Source organism: Mytilus californianus, unplaced genomic scaffold, assembly GCF_021869535.1.
Source record: "Mytilus californianus isolate M0D057914Y unplaced genomic scaffold, xbMytCali1.0.p SCAF_15, whole genome shotgun sequence".
Taxonomy (NCBI): Eukaryota; Metazoa; Mollusca; class Bivalvia; order Mytilida; family Mytilidae; genus Mytilus; species Mytilus californianus.
The window spans coordinates 1326556-1342109 of NW_026262637.1; the positions used below are offsets into that span (position 1 = coordinate 1326556).

The 15554-nt window shown below is 31.5% G+C and overlaps 1 protein-coding gene across 1 annotated transcript in view; it reads left to right on the plus strand.

Annotated features, from left to right (window-relative positions):
* Positions 1-11699, plus strand: part of LOC127725184 (uncharacterized) — a 31689-nt gene extending 19990 nt beyond the window's left edge. The window contains exon 2 of the mRNA XM_052232029.1: positions 10073-11699. Within this exon, the coding sequence (XP_052087989.1) occupies positions 10090-11229 (1140 nt within the window). The 5' untranslated portion in view covers positions 10073-10089 and the 3' untranslated portion in view covers positions 11230-11699. The remainder of the gene's footprint in view (positions 1-10072) is intronic.
* The last annotated feature ends 3855 nt before the right edge of the window (positions 11700-15554 follow it).

Here is a 15554-nt window from a genome sequence, read left to right on the forward strand (position 1 = left end):
TTCAAACAGACATGGAAAGCAGATAGAAAAATATTTGTTGGCTTTGAATAAAGAAAAGAAGAATAGTTGAACATGTTTATTTGGCCGAACAACTTTCCCTATGTTCGAAGTGTAAACAATCTCAGAAATGTATTTGACTGTACATGCAGAAGAAATCCGATATGGTTTCCGAAGCTTGTTAAAATTAAAGTGCCAGCATTTCAATAGTAAAAGAGCAGTTTACACAGGACAGCAACATCGGAATGAGGAGAAAGCTATAACAAAGGCTTAAAAATATGTGAGGTCAATACTAAACGGACACTCGGTTAGGACGAAATAAAATTAAGTCATTCAGATCCCGTTACACATGTTTTATTTCAATTCTATTTTGAAATAAATTATTTTCTCGAAAACAATAATTAATAAACAAATTATAAAGATATTTTCGTTAACCTATATTATTGAAACGGCAGAAACAAACTGAAAATACAAACGAGATATTAAAATCATTTGATTTTAGATTCATGTTAATTTACGCTTGGGTCTGTTGGGATGGTGTGTTTTTTGTGTTTTGAGTTGGACATGATATACAAGTACAGATGATGAAATACGCACCATTTCAAAAAGTGGAGAGACAAAACGACTCACAGACGATTAATTAAGGTGCCTTTTTCGGAAAGGGGCATATTGGTCACAAAGGAATCTGAAAAAAACCGGAGGGCATTCGTAGTCGTATAAAGTATAAAAGTATGTATGTAAAAAAAAGTGTTGGTATTTATTTGTGTGAATAAATGGGGATGTGGAGTAATCAATAGGACAGCAACTGGTCAATCAACGACACACAAAACCAAAGACATCTAGATAACACGTGACTAATTCAGGACGGACGAGTTTTTGTTTACTGTTTTTTTTGTAGTTTTAGTAAAAATTCGTAGGTTAGTATATATAGTATTGCAAGTATTATAATTGATCTATCAAATTAGAACATCACATGCTCACAACAATAGCCAGATTTTAATTATATTTTATCAGGATATTGATTTTCTTTATAATTTACACAACTAACAGAATGTTGAACCTTTTTTGACGGGTGCATCAAATGTAATAATTTCAAATTGTATTGTATCGTCCTGAACATGCATGAAATATTTGCCACTAGACGATTAGCGACAATCAATCAATCAAATTCAAATTGTACTTTAACCTCACTGTTTATTTTAATCAAATTTTTGAAGATTTTATTTATGCTTCGCTTCAGGCAAATACAGCAAGCCTCGGACCAATAACAAAGTCAATACAAAAAATATCACGTCATAATATCATAGTATTAATAAACAGCAGACTTACAACGTACACATAGTGGATTAATTAACAACAGGCTTGCACAATAGACATAATGTATTAATAAACAGCAGGCTTGCACCATACACATTATGTTTTAATAAAAAGCCGGCTTGCACCTTATACATTATGTAGTAATAAACAGCAGGCTTACAACGTACATATAATGTATTAATTAACAGCAGTCTTACAACGTACAAATAATTTGTTAATAAACAGCAGGCTTAAAACGTATAAATAATGTATTATAAACAGCAGGCTTACAACATACTCATAATGTATTAATAAACAGCAGTCTTAAAACGTACACATAATTTGTTAATAAACAGCAGTCTTACAACGTACATTAACAGCAGGCTTACAACGCACAAATAATATATTAATGTATTAATAAACAGCAGGCTTACAAAGTATACATAATGTATTAAAAAACAGCAGTCTTACAACATACGAATAATGTATTAATAAACAGCAGTCTTAAAACGCACAAATAAGGTATGAATAAACAGCAGGCTTACAACGTAAAAATAATTTATTAATAAACAGCAGGCTTAAATATACACATAATGTATTGATAAAAAGCAGTCTTACAACGTACAAATAATTTATCAATAAACAGCATGCTTACAACGCACAAATAATGTATTAATGTATTAATAAACAGCAGGCTTACAACGTACACATAATGTATTAATTAACAGCAGGCTTACAACATACACATAATGTATTAATAAACAGCAGGCTTACAACATACACATAATGTATTGATAAACAGCAGGCTTACAACAAACACATAATGTATTGATAAACAAATGAAGGCAACAGTATCATACCGGTGTTCAAAAGTCATCAATCGATTGAGAGAAAACAAATCCGGGTTACAAACTAAAACCGAGGGAAACACATCAACTATAAGAGGAACAATAGGAACACTGAAGTGCAACAAAAACAAACGAGCTATTTGATAACAACTGTCATATTCCTAACTTGGTACAGGACATTTAAAGAAAAAATGGTGGGTTGAACCTGGTTTTATGGATAACCAAACCTCCCGCTTTGATGACAATTGTTAAAAGATATCGCTAAAATGACAACACTACGTGACAGATATACAGCACAAACACACGCAAGAACACAACAGGCTTGCAACGTACAAATAATTTATTAATAAACATCAGGCTTACAACATACAAATAATGTATAAATATAACGCAGGGTTACAATATACTCATAACGTATTAATAATCAGCAGGCTTACAAAGTATACGTACTATTAATTACCATGATGGTAATGACGTACTGGATATATTAATTACTAGATGGTTAATCAGCATAAAACAAATCAGCACTCCAATAAAAATAAATCGTTAGTTTCAGAAACTACATTTAAAAGTAAAAGGTAAGTAATACTCATTTCTTCGTCGAATTGTTCTTATATATGGATAGATGTCATATATAATATAATCTAAATCGATTGTATTCAAATGAAGCATAGATTTGGTCAGTTCCTGAAACAATCACTCTTATTCTATCATTTCGTTTAACTGAAAATATTTCATTCAGAAAAACTATATCTCCGTGTTTGATTCTTTGACATGTTTTGTTGTTATACTGAATCAACTCAACACAAACAGCCACTGCCAACCTTCTCTTATTTGCTCCGACAGTAACTGTTACTTCAGCCTTTATTAAACCATCTTCTGGTACTATTATCTCCTCTCCATCCTTAGCTAACTTGAACTTCGATTCAAAAGAGAGTTGTCGCCATTTCAATGGATTCCGTTTTGGAACAGCAATGACACTGTTTGGATCCAGATTATAAAATCCAACATTCTTCACGGGATTGCAAAAAGCTATGTGTATGAGGAACAACACTATCGAAAATCTAACAAAATTCATGCTTGTTGACTTCCTATTAAAATAAAATCATGTTATAAATTTCACAAATAATCGTTTTCAAAATTTACATGGTATGGTATAAAGACAATAAAAAATGGCATCTATCAAATGATAACCAACATTGTCTTTACAGTGAGAAAATAACCTGTCCCGAATAGTAAGCTATAAGTTTTTGTTAGGCCTTATTTAAATCATAACATAGTCATTCAAACTGCGGCGTATTGAACATGACTGTCTTATTGATAAGATTGTTTAGTATAAATAATAGATAATGATTTACACAAATTATAACATAAATATTAAGGGCGACAAATGATTATTTGGTACGAGCCGGTAATTTAGTGGTACTTGATGGTTACTATCTGATTTTTTTCGATTAAATTGTTTCACATTTTGTCATGTCAGAGCCTTTAATACCTGACTTTACGGTATAGGTTTTGCTCATTTTCGAATGCCGTAATTTGAATAGTTGTTTCATAAGCAATCATACCACATCTCCTAATTTCATATTTGGACATAAATGAATATAATCTAGATTACAAATTTGAAATTAATGTATCTCTATTAAATCGATTTTGAACTGATTCGACCGTTTTGATCTGAACAGGTCTGAAAAGACTGATAAAAAAAAATATACAAGACATGTTCATTCTTTAGGTAAAAACTTCATATTTTTTCATTGCTGTACTATTCAGATACACCTCTCGCAGTCAATTTAAATATGTTCAGTCTATTTTCCGACTATAGAATAGTTAATATTAACCTAATTATATGAACAACTTTTGAACACACATGGATTCACTGCAAGCAGTAAAATAGATAAAATTTACAATACAAAAGTATCTGAAAAATAAATCAATCTTATAACAAGACTAAAGATATTTGAATTCAGACAATTAGGGTGACGGGTCATTTTAGACTAAGATTAATTTACGCTTTGCTTTGTCGATCTGAAAAGATCAAACAAAATCTATTTTTAGTATATTGTATTGAATGTTTGTCGGGACAATTTAATAAATGTGAGGATCATTTACAATTGAAACCTTTCTATGAAACAATAGCCCTCTATCAAGGAAATTATGGTAGGAAAGGCAAGCCCTGGAACCTTTTATCAGCTAGGAGCTATCTACTTCAGATGCTGACGCTTCCGGAATGTTCCTTCATAGGAATTGATAGATCACGATTTGATAGCTTAATAATTTATTTTGTAGTGAACTGACCCTCATTGTGTAGATGCAAGAAAAAAATATGCGGATGATTTAAATGTATCTGTGCTATCCTTAATATTAAGTTTAATAGGAAATATGCGTTTAAAATAGTCACCAAACCTGGATTATTTAGTGAGACAACATTATTTTTACAGCGAAAAGAATATAATGCTAGCTTTTTGTCATTTGGAATGAAAACAATTGGAATTGTTTTTATTCTAGTCCACGAATTTAGCTTGGATTGCTGATAACTAAATGTAAATGATTAAAAAAAAAAAAAAAAATTTGTGGAGCAATATAACTTTGTCTGTTAATAAGACTCAACAATTTAATATCAGACATTTCAGGAGTAAAAAAAAGACGACACACAATATCCATTATTTATTCTTAAATTAGGTATCAAAATTATATGTTAATTGTTATTATTGATAGGAATTGAATCACATTAAAGTTTCTACCATTTACTCAAGAAACTAATCTAAATAATAAATAATTTAAACGAAAAAAAAAAGAAAACACCAACAACAAATGCAGTATATTCATGTTTGATAGGCTATATATTTAGGAGAAATATAAGTTATGTCGACGTCACCAACAAGGGTATGAAATCGACGCTACATTATTACATCACGATTTGGTCGGCTAATACGATGTGTCGGTGTCTCAAATCACTACCGAAATGTTTTCTTGGTCTTATATCTTCTGATACCAGAATGATTGTGTTTTTTTTCCTGATTGTGACATTTTGACAGAATGGGGACTTGCATAGCGGGCGATGCATTCATATCAAGAGACGCTTAACCTGTCCATTCACTTGGTCTCGCTACATTCGGAGTTAATGCAAGTACCTCATAATTTGTTTGATACTTGCTTTGTCTCTTCGTAATCGATATTTTAGATTAGAGCATCCGTTAACATCTGTCTCCTTAATTCATGCGGTTCCGTATTAATACATGTAAAAAGTAGAATAACAAAAATACAGAACTCCAAGGAAAATTCAAAATGGAACGACCCTTTTCAAATGGCAAAATCAAAAGCTCAAACATATCAAACGAATGGAAAACAACTGTCATATTTCTGACTTGGTACAGACAAATTTATCATGTAGAAAATGGTGGATTAAACCTATTTTATAACTAGCTAAACCTCTCACTTGTACAACATTCCATTATATCGAAATCAATGTGTGAGCAAAACAAACAGACATAATAGGTGAAAATGTCAAAACTTTGGTTACAGCAGTCAACATTGTGTTATCATCTTAATCACTATAAAAGAAACAACTATGTCAACAAAGAAAAACAAAATGGCATATATACACTCTACAGACAAAGAACTTAAGCAAAAATGAATAACTGTTCAATTTAAATATAACACCAAGAAAAATAACATGACCAGTTATATTAACAGATACGGATTTGAATCAACGATCAAATTATAACAAAAAACCTACCCATAAGCACAATATAAAATAGACAACAAATTACCATAAAGTTTGAAAGTCCAGTCTTTTATAAACGAATTAACACACTTTAAAACATGAAGGAAATTATGCTTGTATAGGATTACGAATGCGGGTATATAATCTTTTATAAAAAGGATTGTCGACTTGTCATATTGTAGGCTGAATTCAATACAAATTATTGTGTAAATAATGTATGACACTGATTTGTATTATACTATAAGTACGAAAACCAAAGTTTTAATTACTGACGCACATTGGACCTTGTTAATGTCAGAAAAAAGAATGTTGACATGAATACTCTTTATAATGTTATCATGCATTAATAGATTGATAATTAAAAGTTTGTTAAATAGTTTTGTTCCATGCACAATGTAAAGGCAATGGTAAAAGATTTAGACAAATTAGCGCGACAAACACTCTACAAATTACTACAACAAATAAGATATATAGCACTGAACATGTCTGATTTTTAAAAAAACATGTGTATTGAATAAATATTCATTCAATGTTCTAAAATTATAATAATCTTTTTTGCAATAACCCATGGGCCAATACCTAAGGAAATCGGTATAGGAAAGATGAGCCCTGACATGTCATATTAGAGGGACTCGGTGGCCGAGTGGTCTAAGTAGTCTAACTACTGTATCTCTAGCCGGTCAACACTGAGGTTTTGAGTTCTAATCCCGCACATGACAGGTGCACTCGAATCCAATCCTAATTGACAAGGATTGTCAGTTTTCCTGCCGAAGGCATGTGGCTTTCTCCAGGCACTCCGGCTTCCTCCACCAATAAAAACTGACCGCAACGAAATAGCACAATGTTGCTAAAAGTGGCGGTAAACAACAATCTACCAATCAATTAATGAGATCATATCAAATCTTGGATATATACTAGTAATCTATATTCAGTATCTACTAGAATGTCGGTACACCAAAATAGAATTGTTCACAATCGGAAAATTGGAATTATATCTTTTGTCGCTAAGATAAGGCATAAAGCGACCTCTAAAGAAGTATGGGTAGAAAAGCAAAATCTTGAACCGAAAATTAAATGAAAACTGTTTGATATTATATTCAGAAAAAAAAAAAAAATTCAAAATATGCAAATTTCGGTAAACTAGACATGTGTTCGGTCTAATTTCTTTTAAAGACAAAAATGACAGCTTTCAAAGATTAAATTGTACAAGTTTGTTGTCAAATTTCTCATGTTTCAATACTTGTGGAAGGTCGCTTTCTTTGTGCAATACATTAGACATACACTTTGATCGAAAAAATGTAATTAATAAATATACACATTATAATAATAACATAGGTTTTCACTGAATGTGGCTAATGTCTTCTCAAGAAAAATTTTAAAAAACCTGGTCAAATTATGATTATCATTATAATAGGGCAGAAGTATGACGCAAGAATAACATCGCTTAAGTTAATACCATTATTTGTACCAATGATATTGCACCGGATGCGCATTTCGAAATTAATGTCTCGAGGTCAAAATATTTGAAAGTCCAAAATTTAATAGAAATATTGAAGAGCTAATACAACAAAAAAGGATCAAAAATAAAGTCAAATCCGGAAAGGATTCAGAGATATGCATGAGGGAGATACATTTCTTAATTTAGAATGATTTCGAAATTACATAACAGCAAATTAAGATACAACAATATCCGTATTTTCGTGCCAGGTTCGGAGCAGTACTGAAATTACGTCCGACTTTGTTGATCTTCTTATTATATCGGTATTCCTCTTTGTATTTTATAATGAATTCATATACATAACAACATGATAACAGTTATCATTTCGGTTTTCGATAAACTAAGTAGTACTATGTTTGCACACAGGTATGTGTACTAAAAAAATAAACGAATTCTTAAAATCTGAGGTCTCAATAAAAACAATTTCACTCCTTTTTCTTGTGAAAGGTAACTTTACCATTCGAGTTGAAATACCATGTTATAAGAGACTTCAATACGTTATTTCACTATTTAAATTGTTTAAAAATACATGAATAAGTAAAAGGATCCTATCATAACTTACCGTATACATATCAATCAATTAAATACTGGAACAAAGATTATTGTGTAGAAATTAAGAAATTTACGAGACAAATATATTTCGAAGTACACTTAAGTTATCATAACGCAAGTTTTATTATGTAGTGATCGCTATAACACAAAAATAAATCCTGGTTGATTTCAGCTTAATTGTTTTAAAATTAAGTCCCTACCTTTCCCCTGTAACGATTAAATAATAATTAAGTGCACTGCAATATTGAAACTTGCGCGTAATCTCTTTGAAAGGCACTGCACTAGTAATTTTTGTTTGATCATTCGTGAAGCATTTTTCTAGTTGTAAGCAGCATTCTTTCAAATTGTATATTCAAAATCGTAGTCACATTTTGATATTTAGCAAAAGTTGCAAGTGATACAACTAGAAGAAGAAGTTCAGATTACAAATAAATGCATTTGAGGGCTATGCAAGGCAATGGGGTTAGTGCGCCGGATAAATCCAAGCTATGCATTTTTTAGAACGAATCAAAGCTATCATACTGATGTAGTAAAAAACGATCAGTTGAAGACACGCCAATACCAGGTATCGTTTTGTAGGTCACGTGCATTTTCTGAAATTTGACAAAGAAAGGAAATTAAAAGTTAAAAGTTACAAACCAATTTAACCTAAAAACTATTTGAATTCCAATTAAATTTGTTATGTAAACCCCAGTTAATTTAATCTATGCTTGCCTAGTTCTTAGTATTGCACACAAAAAGAACACAAATGTTCACTAGGACATTCACGGTTAAGTGAATATCTACAAAAACTGAGAAAAATTAGCGGATTCCGGCAAACATGTGATTTTGTGAAAATGAATAGTATATGAGTGTACCTAACTCAATCATACTTTTTAAAAATTCTCCCTAAATATTCAATACCTAGCTTTAGGGATATATAATTGAAGCTATTGAATAAGTTAATTGTAAACAGTAAAGGCGCAATGTAATAGGTTAATTTGTGTTGAAACAGAGACAAAACCTCCAACAACAATTTTATTCTCAAATGCAAAAATGTTTATTTGGAATGTCTAACTAAAGAACTAGGAATTCACACTAGAACTGTGAATCCAACATATTCTTCTACGTCATTCATGAAAGACAAGATTTTACAAGTTCAAAAATCCATCGTTCTCTCTTTTGGTATTAACATAAAAAAGGACAATAAAAATCTCATAGGATGTCCGGTTAATCAATAACCCCATATTCCAGTGAGTACTTGCATCTAATATTTTCACAAAACACATATACAAAAATAAGGAGATGTGGTATGATTGCCAATGAGACAACTATCCACCAAAGTTCAAATGGGGTGGATGCAAGCAATTATAGGCAACCGTTAGACCTTCAACAATGAGGAAAAAAAACATACCGTATAGTCGGATATAAAAGGCCCAGTCATGAAAAATATGATACAATTCAATTGAGAAAAACTAATGGCCTAATTTATAACAAAACAATTTACGAAAACAATTATGACAAAAATGAACCAATGACAACCACTGACTTACAGGCTCTTGACTTGGGACAGACACATAAAAATAAGGAGGGGTTAAACATGTCTGTGAGCATTCAACCCTCCCACTAACCTGGGACAATAACATAATCTTTTCTACTTAATCTGGTTTACTTTCACGTTTTACATTTCTCGAAAGTCATCAAATGATGATGTTATTGATTATACACACTTATTCAAACTAGCATAGGATATAAATATCTCCCACATTTTACATCATCCTTCGTTGGTAAACAATTTGTACTTTCGTTTTGTTATTTCTGAAAAATCTGCATCATTAACACTTTTTAAAATGCTCATGTAATTGGAAAAAAATTATTTTGACGGCCTCGTGATTGTTGTTTATCCCTCAAATTGCGGATTCTAATGAAACATGTATTTTATGTAATTATATAGAGCAATAAAGGAATCGAACTGCGTGTTTCATACGATTACGTGATTTTTCCAGGAATTACAAAATTCCTGTGAGATGTAAGGTGTTGCAGTAAGTTACTAGTACAAGTATATATACACTGTGACCTATAATGGTTTACTTTTATAAATTTTGACTTGGATGGAGAGTTGTCTCATTGGCACTCATACCACATCTTCTTATATCTATATTTCTATTCGTTTAGTTCATTAAAGTATAAGAATGGAGAAGGAGATAGATCAACATGCAATTTCCCTCAGTGCTATTAGTGCTTATGATGTTGACCAGGAGTTGGCCACAAGTCTGGAAACATCATATGAAAAAGCTCTACGTTCAAGCGACCCTGTATATAGGGCCAAATGCTTTTATGAAATACAAACATGTCGTGAATTAGGGAACACAGAAGATCAATGCCATATAGGTGTATATGTTAACAATTCAGTATCGACATATCATGGACATATAACCAAAACTATAAAAGATATTAACATTGCAGCACCGGGTATACACCTTTACGAAACCGATGCTAGCCATGCCAAAATAACAATAGGTGAGGGGAAAGGAAAAGGATGCTACACCCAAGGCATCTTTAAAGGACCAGACGGTGCTTATGTTCATTTAGACACAGATTGGAGTGATAACTGGAAAGAACAAACTACCATACACGAATTACTTCATGCATTGGGGTTTCAGCACGAGTTCAAACGTAAAGATGCCGAAAAGTATGTCAATATAAACACCGACGATTACCAATACAAAGACAAAGGCGATCACCAGAGAATACGTGGTTTGACAAGATTCGATCCATTTAGTGTTATGATGTACCCTGAGGACGAGGATATGGAGCGACTGGAAAATGGGGATATAGTCTGGAGACTGAAATCTGGAACTACCCCAAATAAACAGATGAGTGAATTGGATAAAGTTGCTCTCAATATGGTGTTCCGACCATGCAAAGGTAATGACTATAATCCAAAGATTGGACCTATTACAGATATTTTATATTGTGGACGGAGTGTAATGACTGGTAATCAGCAAATTACTCCTACCGGCACAGACGGACGATGTGGGCCGGATAACTGGGCTAACTGCCCGGCATGCAGAGTACTAATAGATCGGACAAAGATGAAATGTCAAAGAATGCACGATAAAGGTAAATGGCAGGGATGGAGTGGGTTATTTTACTGCGGAAAAAAGTTTACAACTCCAAAAAAGTATGATAAAAATGGAAGAAGTTTGGAACATGATGGAGTTTGTGGACCAGATAATGGCCCACCATGTAATGAATGTGGCCGTGAACTGTATCCAGAATACGATTATAGTAGAGAAGTTGAATCCGATGAAGACTGTGTTATTCTTTAAATGAACAATCATGCTTTCCATTTGAAAAAAAAGGAATGCTATATCGTGAACTGCTCATTTTTAGAGATTCGCGTATAACTTTACTACAAACTTTTTTTGAGATGTTATGGTTTGTAGCTTTTAAATGCAAAATATGTATATAATATGGTTTCAGAAAATATAAATTTGCCTATGTGAGAAAACTTGGTATATTTATAAAGAATAAGATTACTCTTAGCTATTTTTTATTTCCCTATTGCTTAATCGTTATAAGCATGTTTCTTAATAAATATTTTTCTGCATGTCCGCCCGTTCTCCAAAAAGATGTGCGTTTATACAAATTTTCAGCAACAGTTGGTATAGTCGTAGTTTTTGAAACAATCTTTAGCAAAAGAAAAATTATTTAATGTTTTCAAACGCACTTGTTATTGGATAACTTAGTTCTGTGTTATTACTTGATATTAGAATAAAGTACAATTTTCCACAAACAATTGTTTTGGCCTTAGAATCATCGTTTATGCCATCATAAATGATATATGAGATAGCAAATGTCTGCAGATTTTTTATTGTTTTATATTGTAATAAACAGAACAATAACGGTGAAATATACGAATGCCTGGTGATAATAAAAAATGTACTTATCAAAAGATTGAACATAGTGCAAAATCGAAAGTTAATCGATTTTAATTTTCCTTGCTATCTTCAGTACAGGAAAAACGGTTAAAATCAAGAACAGGTACCTTGGGTACACAAAAAGCTAACCGAATGTTAAGAAAAAAAATGAAATACTGTGACAAAAAGATATGAAAAAATTCTTTTGCAATACTGAGAATTGCGAAATTATATGATATAAGGAATACTTGTAAGTCCCAATTACCTATAGAAACATGGATAACTTTATGTCCCAACCCCTACATGATGGCTCACTTTCAGTATTTCTTCCAAAAAAATCATGAGAAACCTCTCTTATCCAATTATGTTTACAAACTGACAACGAAATGGCTAAAAAAGAACAAAACATAACATAGAAAACTAAAGACTGAGCAACACGAACCCACAAAACATTGGGGTTGATCTCAGGTGCTGCTGAAGGATCTCATTTTATTAAAAAAAAGTAACTTTCAAACAGATAGTAATGACTGTACCATTCAATTTGTATTCATTTTGTTTACATATTACAAAAAAAGCACAAAATTATGATCATGATAATTTTTCATACTAATCCCCATTCCATACTTAAGTATATTATATTTTCAGTGCAGTATCAGCTGTAAAGTTGCCTTTGTTGCCTGTTTTCATCTATAAAAAGCTAAATTTTGTCCCTTTGGAGTTTTCATTTCGAAAAATAGTTTTCACATATAAACAATTAGATACATTTAATACAAAAAAGGTAGAAGCAATAAAATGAACCATTATTGGTCGGTTTGCTGCATGAATTGGCAAGAAGGTCAACAATTCTTTACACAAGAGAATACAAAATGTATTTAATTCAAGCCTGAACTCGGCCTCTTACGATCTAAGATTGACACCAATAACAAAACAAAATACTATAAATGTTCACTAATATTGTCTCCATGAATGGTACAAACTAAACCAGACAGTTTTCAATTTTGATAAATTTTATCTTTGGAAATAGCCAAGTGATCAATAAGGGTTTTATGCGGCCAAACAAATTATATGATAAGCTGTGTTTTTTTGTTATCAAAATATATGTAGAGAGGTTGTTCCAGCTTCTAACGCTACCACAAAAGAATCGAAGTGACCACCTCCCCCGGAGGTTGTTGATGTCTTTGTCAGAATTTTGTTTTTTTTTAATCAGTTGTGTTGTATATCAATCATGTATGTTTACATAATTCTGGCTACTGGATCTAAATATTTGTCACATTAAACAATAATGTCTGTTAGAGTTGCTCACACAATTTTATCAATATAACGGAGATATAAGTAGCTGTCAAATAAGAAGCGAACTATAAAACCAGGTTTAAGCCAACGTTTTTTTCTGAAAATATATGTATCAATTCAGGAATATGATATTTGCTTTCTTTTGTTCCGTTTGTTATACGGTCAAGAGTTTGGTTTTATGGACTTCCCCCTTTATGAATTGTCTAGAAATTCGGTATGTTTGTTAATACTTTTTTTTATAGATTCAACAATGTCCATATTTGATTTTAAATCAAAGTTTCTCGACGTTTCTCAAAAATATTTTCATTACGCCATTGTCTGTATTCATGTTTTAATCCTTCCAATTTTTTTTTGTCTAAACGAATGTCTATCTAGATGAAAGATATGCAATGCTATATGAAGAAAATACATTTCAGCTTGTGTATATGTTTCAGTCAAAATTATCGAAGTACTGCAAGGATGGCATATATAATTGGGACTGATATTTCAATCAATTATTTTGATTGTAAAACTTGTTTGTTCATAAATATATTTAACTTTACAAATGTGTATATACCAGATGCGTAAGAAATGAGCAATAGAAAGATTAATAAGTTAAAACTATTCTTTCGTCAAAGGGTTGTTTTCGGCAATTCGTAGAGGGGGTCAATCACAATTTCTTGTAATAGGAATTATCTTTCCTTGACAGGATCAAAAGTAGTTTCCTACTAGATGCATGGTAAATCTTTACATGTTCAATGATCTCATACCTTTTCCTTTACGCTAGATAATATTTCGGTGAATAGTTGATTTTTGTCTGCAAGATGACATAAATGAGTTGATATATAATGTTGGTACTAATCTTATCTTTTCATATCTAAATATCAGGTTATTTTTTTTTACCTATAAACGTCTAACACAGAGATTTTGTGTATACAAGTTTGATAGCGGGTAATCACCATACTTTCCGGATTTTAATGTTGAGATTAATTTCAACATATATTTAGTTTTGGACTAAAGTCAAATAACATTGTTGAAATAAATTGACTATCAGTAATATAGTTTAAATCAGATATGTCGATAATATAAACAATAGCTGATAAATCTAAATACTTCAAGAAGCCTATGAAACACAAAAAAAAGGTTAAATAATCCTGATATCATACATTTCCAACACAATGCTATATCACTTCCGAATTGTCTTTAAATTAAAATCTTTTTTTATTAGATGTCCCTGCCGACCACACAGCTAGATAATAGATCATATGGAAGAAAAAAAAAACCATGTACTTTAATAATTTGCCTGTCATAAGGATCATAAATTCCTCTAATATTTTCAACTCTGTAAAAGAGAGGCAAAAGATACCAAAGGGACATTCAAACTCATAAGTCGAAAATGAACTGACAATGCCATGGCAATTTAAAACAAATCTAACAGAGAAACAACAGTATACAAAACACAACATAGAAAACTAAAGACTGAGAAACACGAACCCCACCAATGTCATGTTTGATTGACAACATATCAGCTGCGCCGGATCGAAAACGACCTTATGCATGTATACATGTACATGTATAAGACTTTGATTGATTTTGGAACATTCAAATATGAAATAAAAACGTCTTTTAGTCTGTTTTGCTGAGTTCTTGAAAACAACTTTTTGAAAGTAAATTTTTTTCTGGACAACATTTATGTACGTTTCGGCAATAACGTTTATGGACAGGTTGAAGGTATTCCTATGGGCACAAATTGTGCCCCTTTAATAGCAGACTTGTTCCTATACTGTTATGAAAAACAGTTATGACCAAAATTAATCAAATATTAACAGCAATAACTGTATTTTTTTAGATTTAGATATTTCAGTGTTACACTAGAAACTCTGTACAAAAATGTACGACAAAAGGGATCATCACCGCTCTAAAAAAATTGGGAAAGAAAAATCATCTCTTTAGTACAATTTGTGAAGAGTTTCTAATGTAACACTGAAATATCTAAATTTAAGAAATGACAGTTATTGATGTTAATATTTGATTAATTTAAAGTAATTCTTGATTATTTAACGAAAAAATATCATCAAGATAACGGTAAGTGTTGTTGATTATATCAATTAAATGAAATTTAGACATATTTTTTTACTGAGTTTGGCAATAAACTGTGCTTCATAACTTTATTGCCGAAACGTACATAAATGTTGTCAAGGAGAAAAGTTACGGCATGTTTATTGATTGACAAGATATTTGTTACGTTTGGAGGACGTGTTTTGCAACAAATAATCTGTATTCGCATGGAACCAGCTGTGCTCCACTTCTTGTCGACTTGTCCCTTTATTCATATGAGTCTGAAAATTCAAAAAGGAAAATCCCTAAACAAATGGCAAAATCAAAAGCTCAAACACATCAAACGAATGGATAACAACTGTCATATTCCTGAGTATATCGCTGTTCAATAGTCATAAATCGATTAA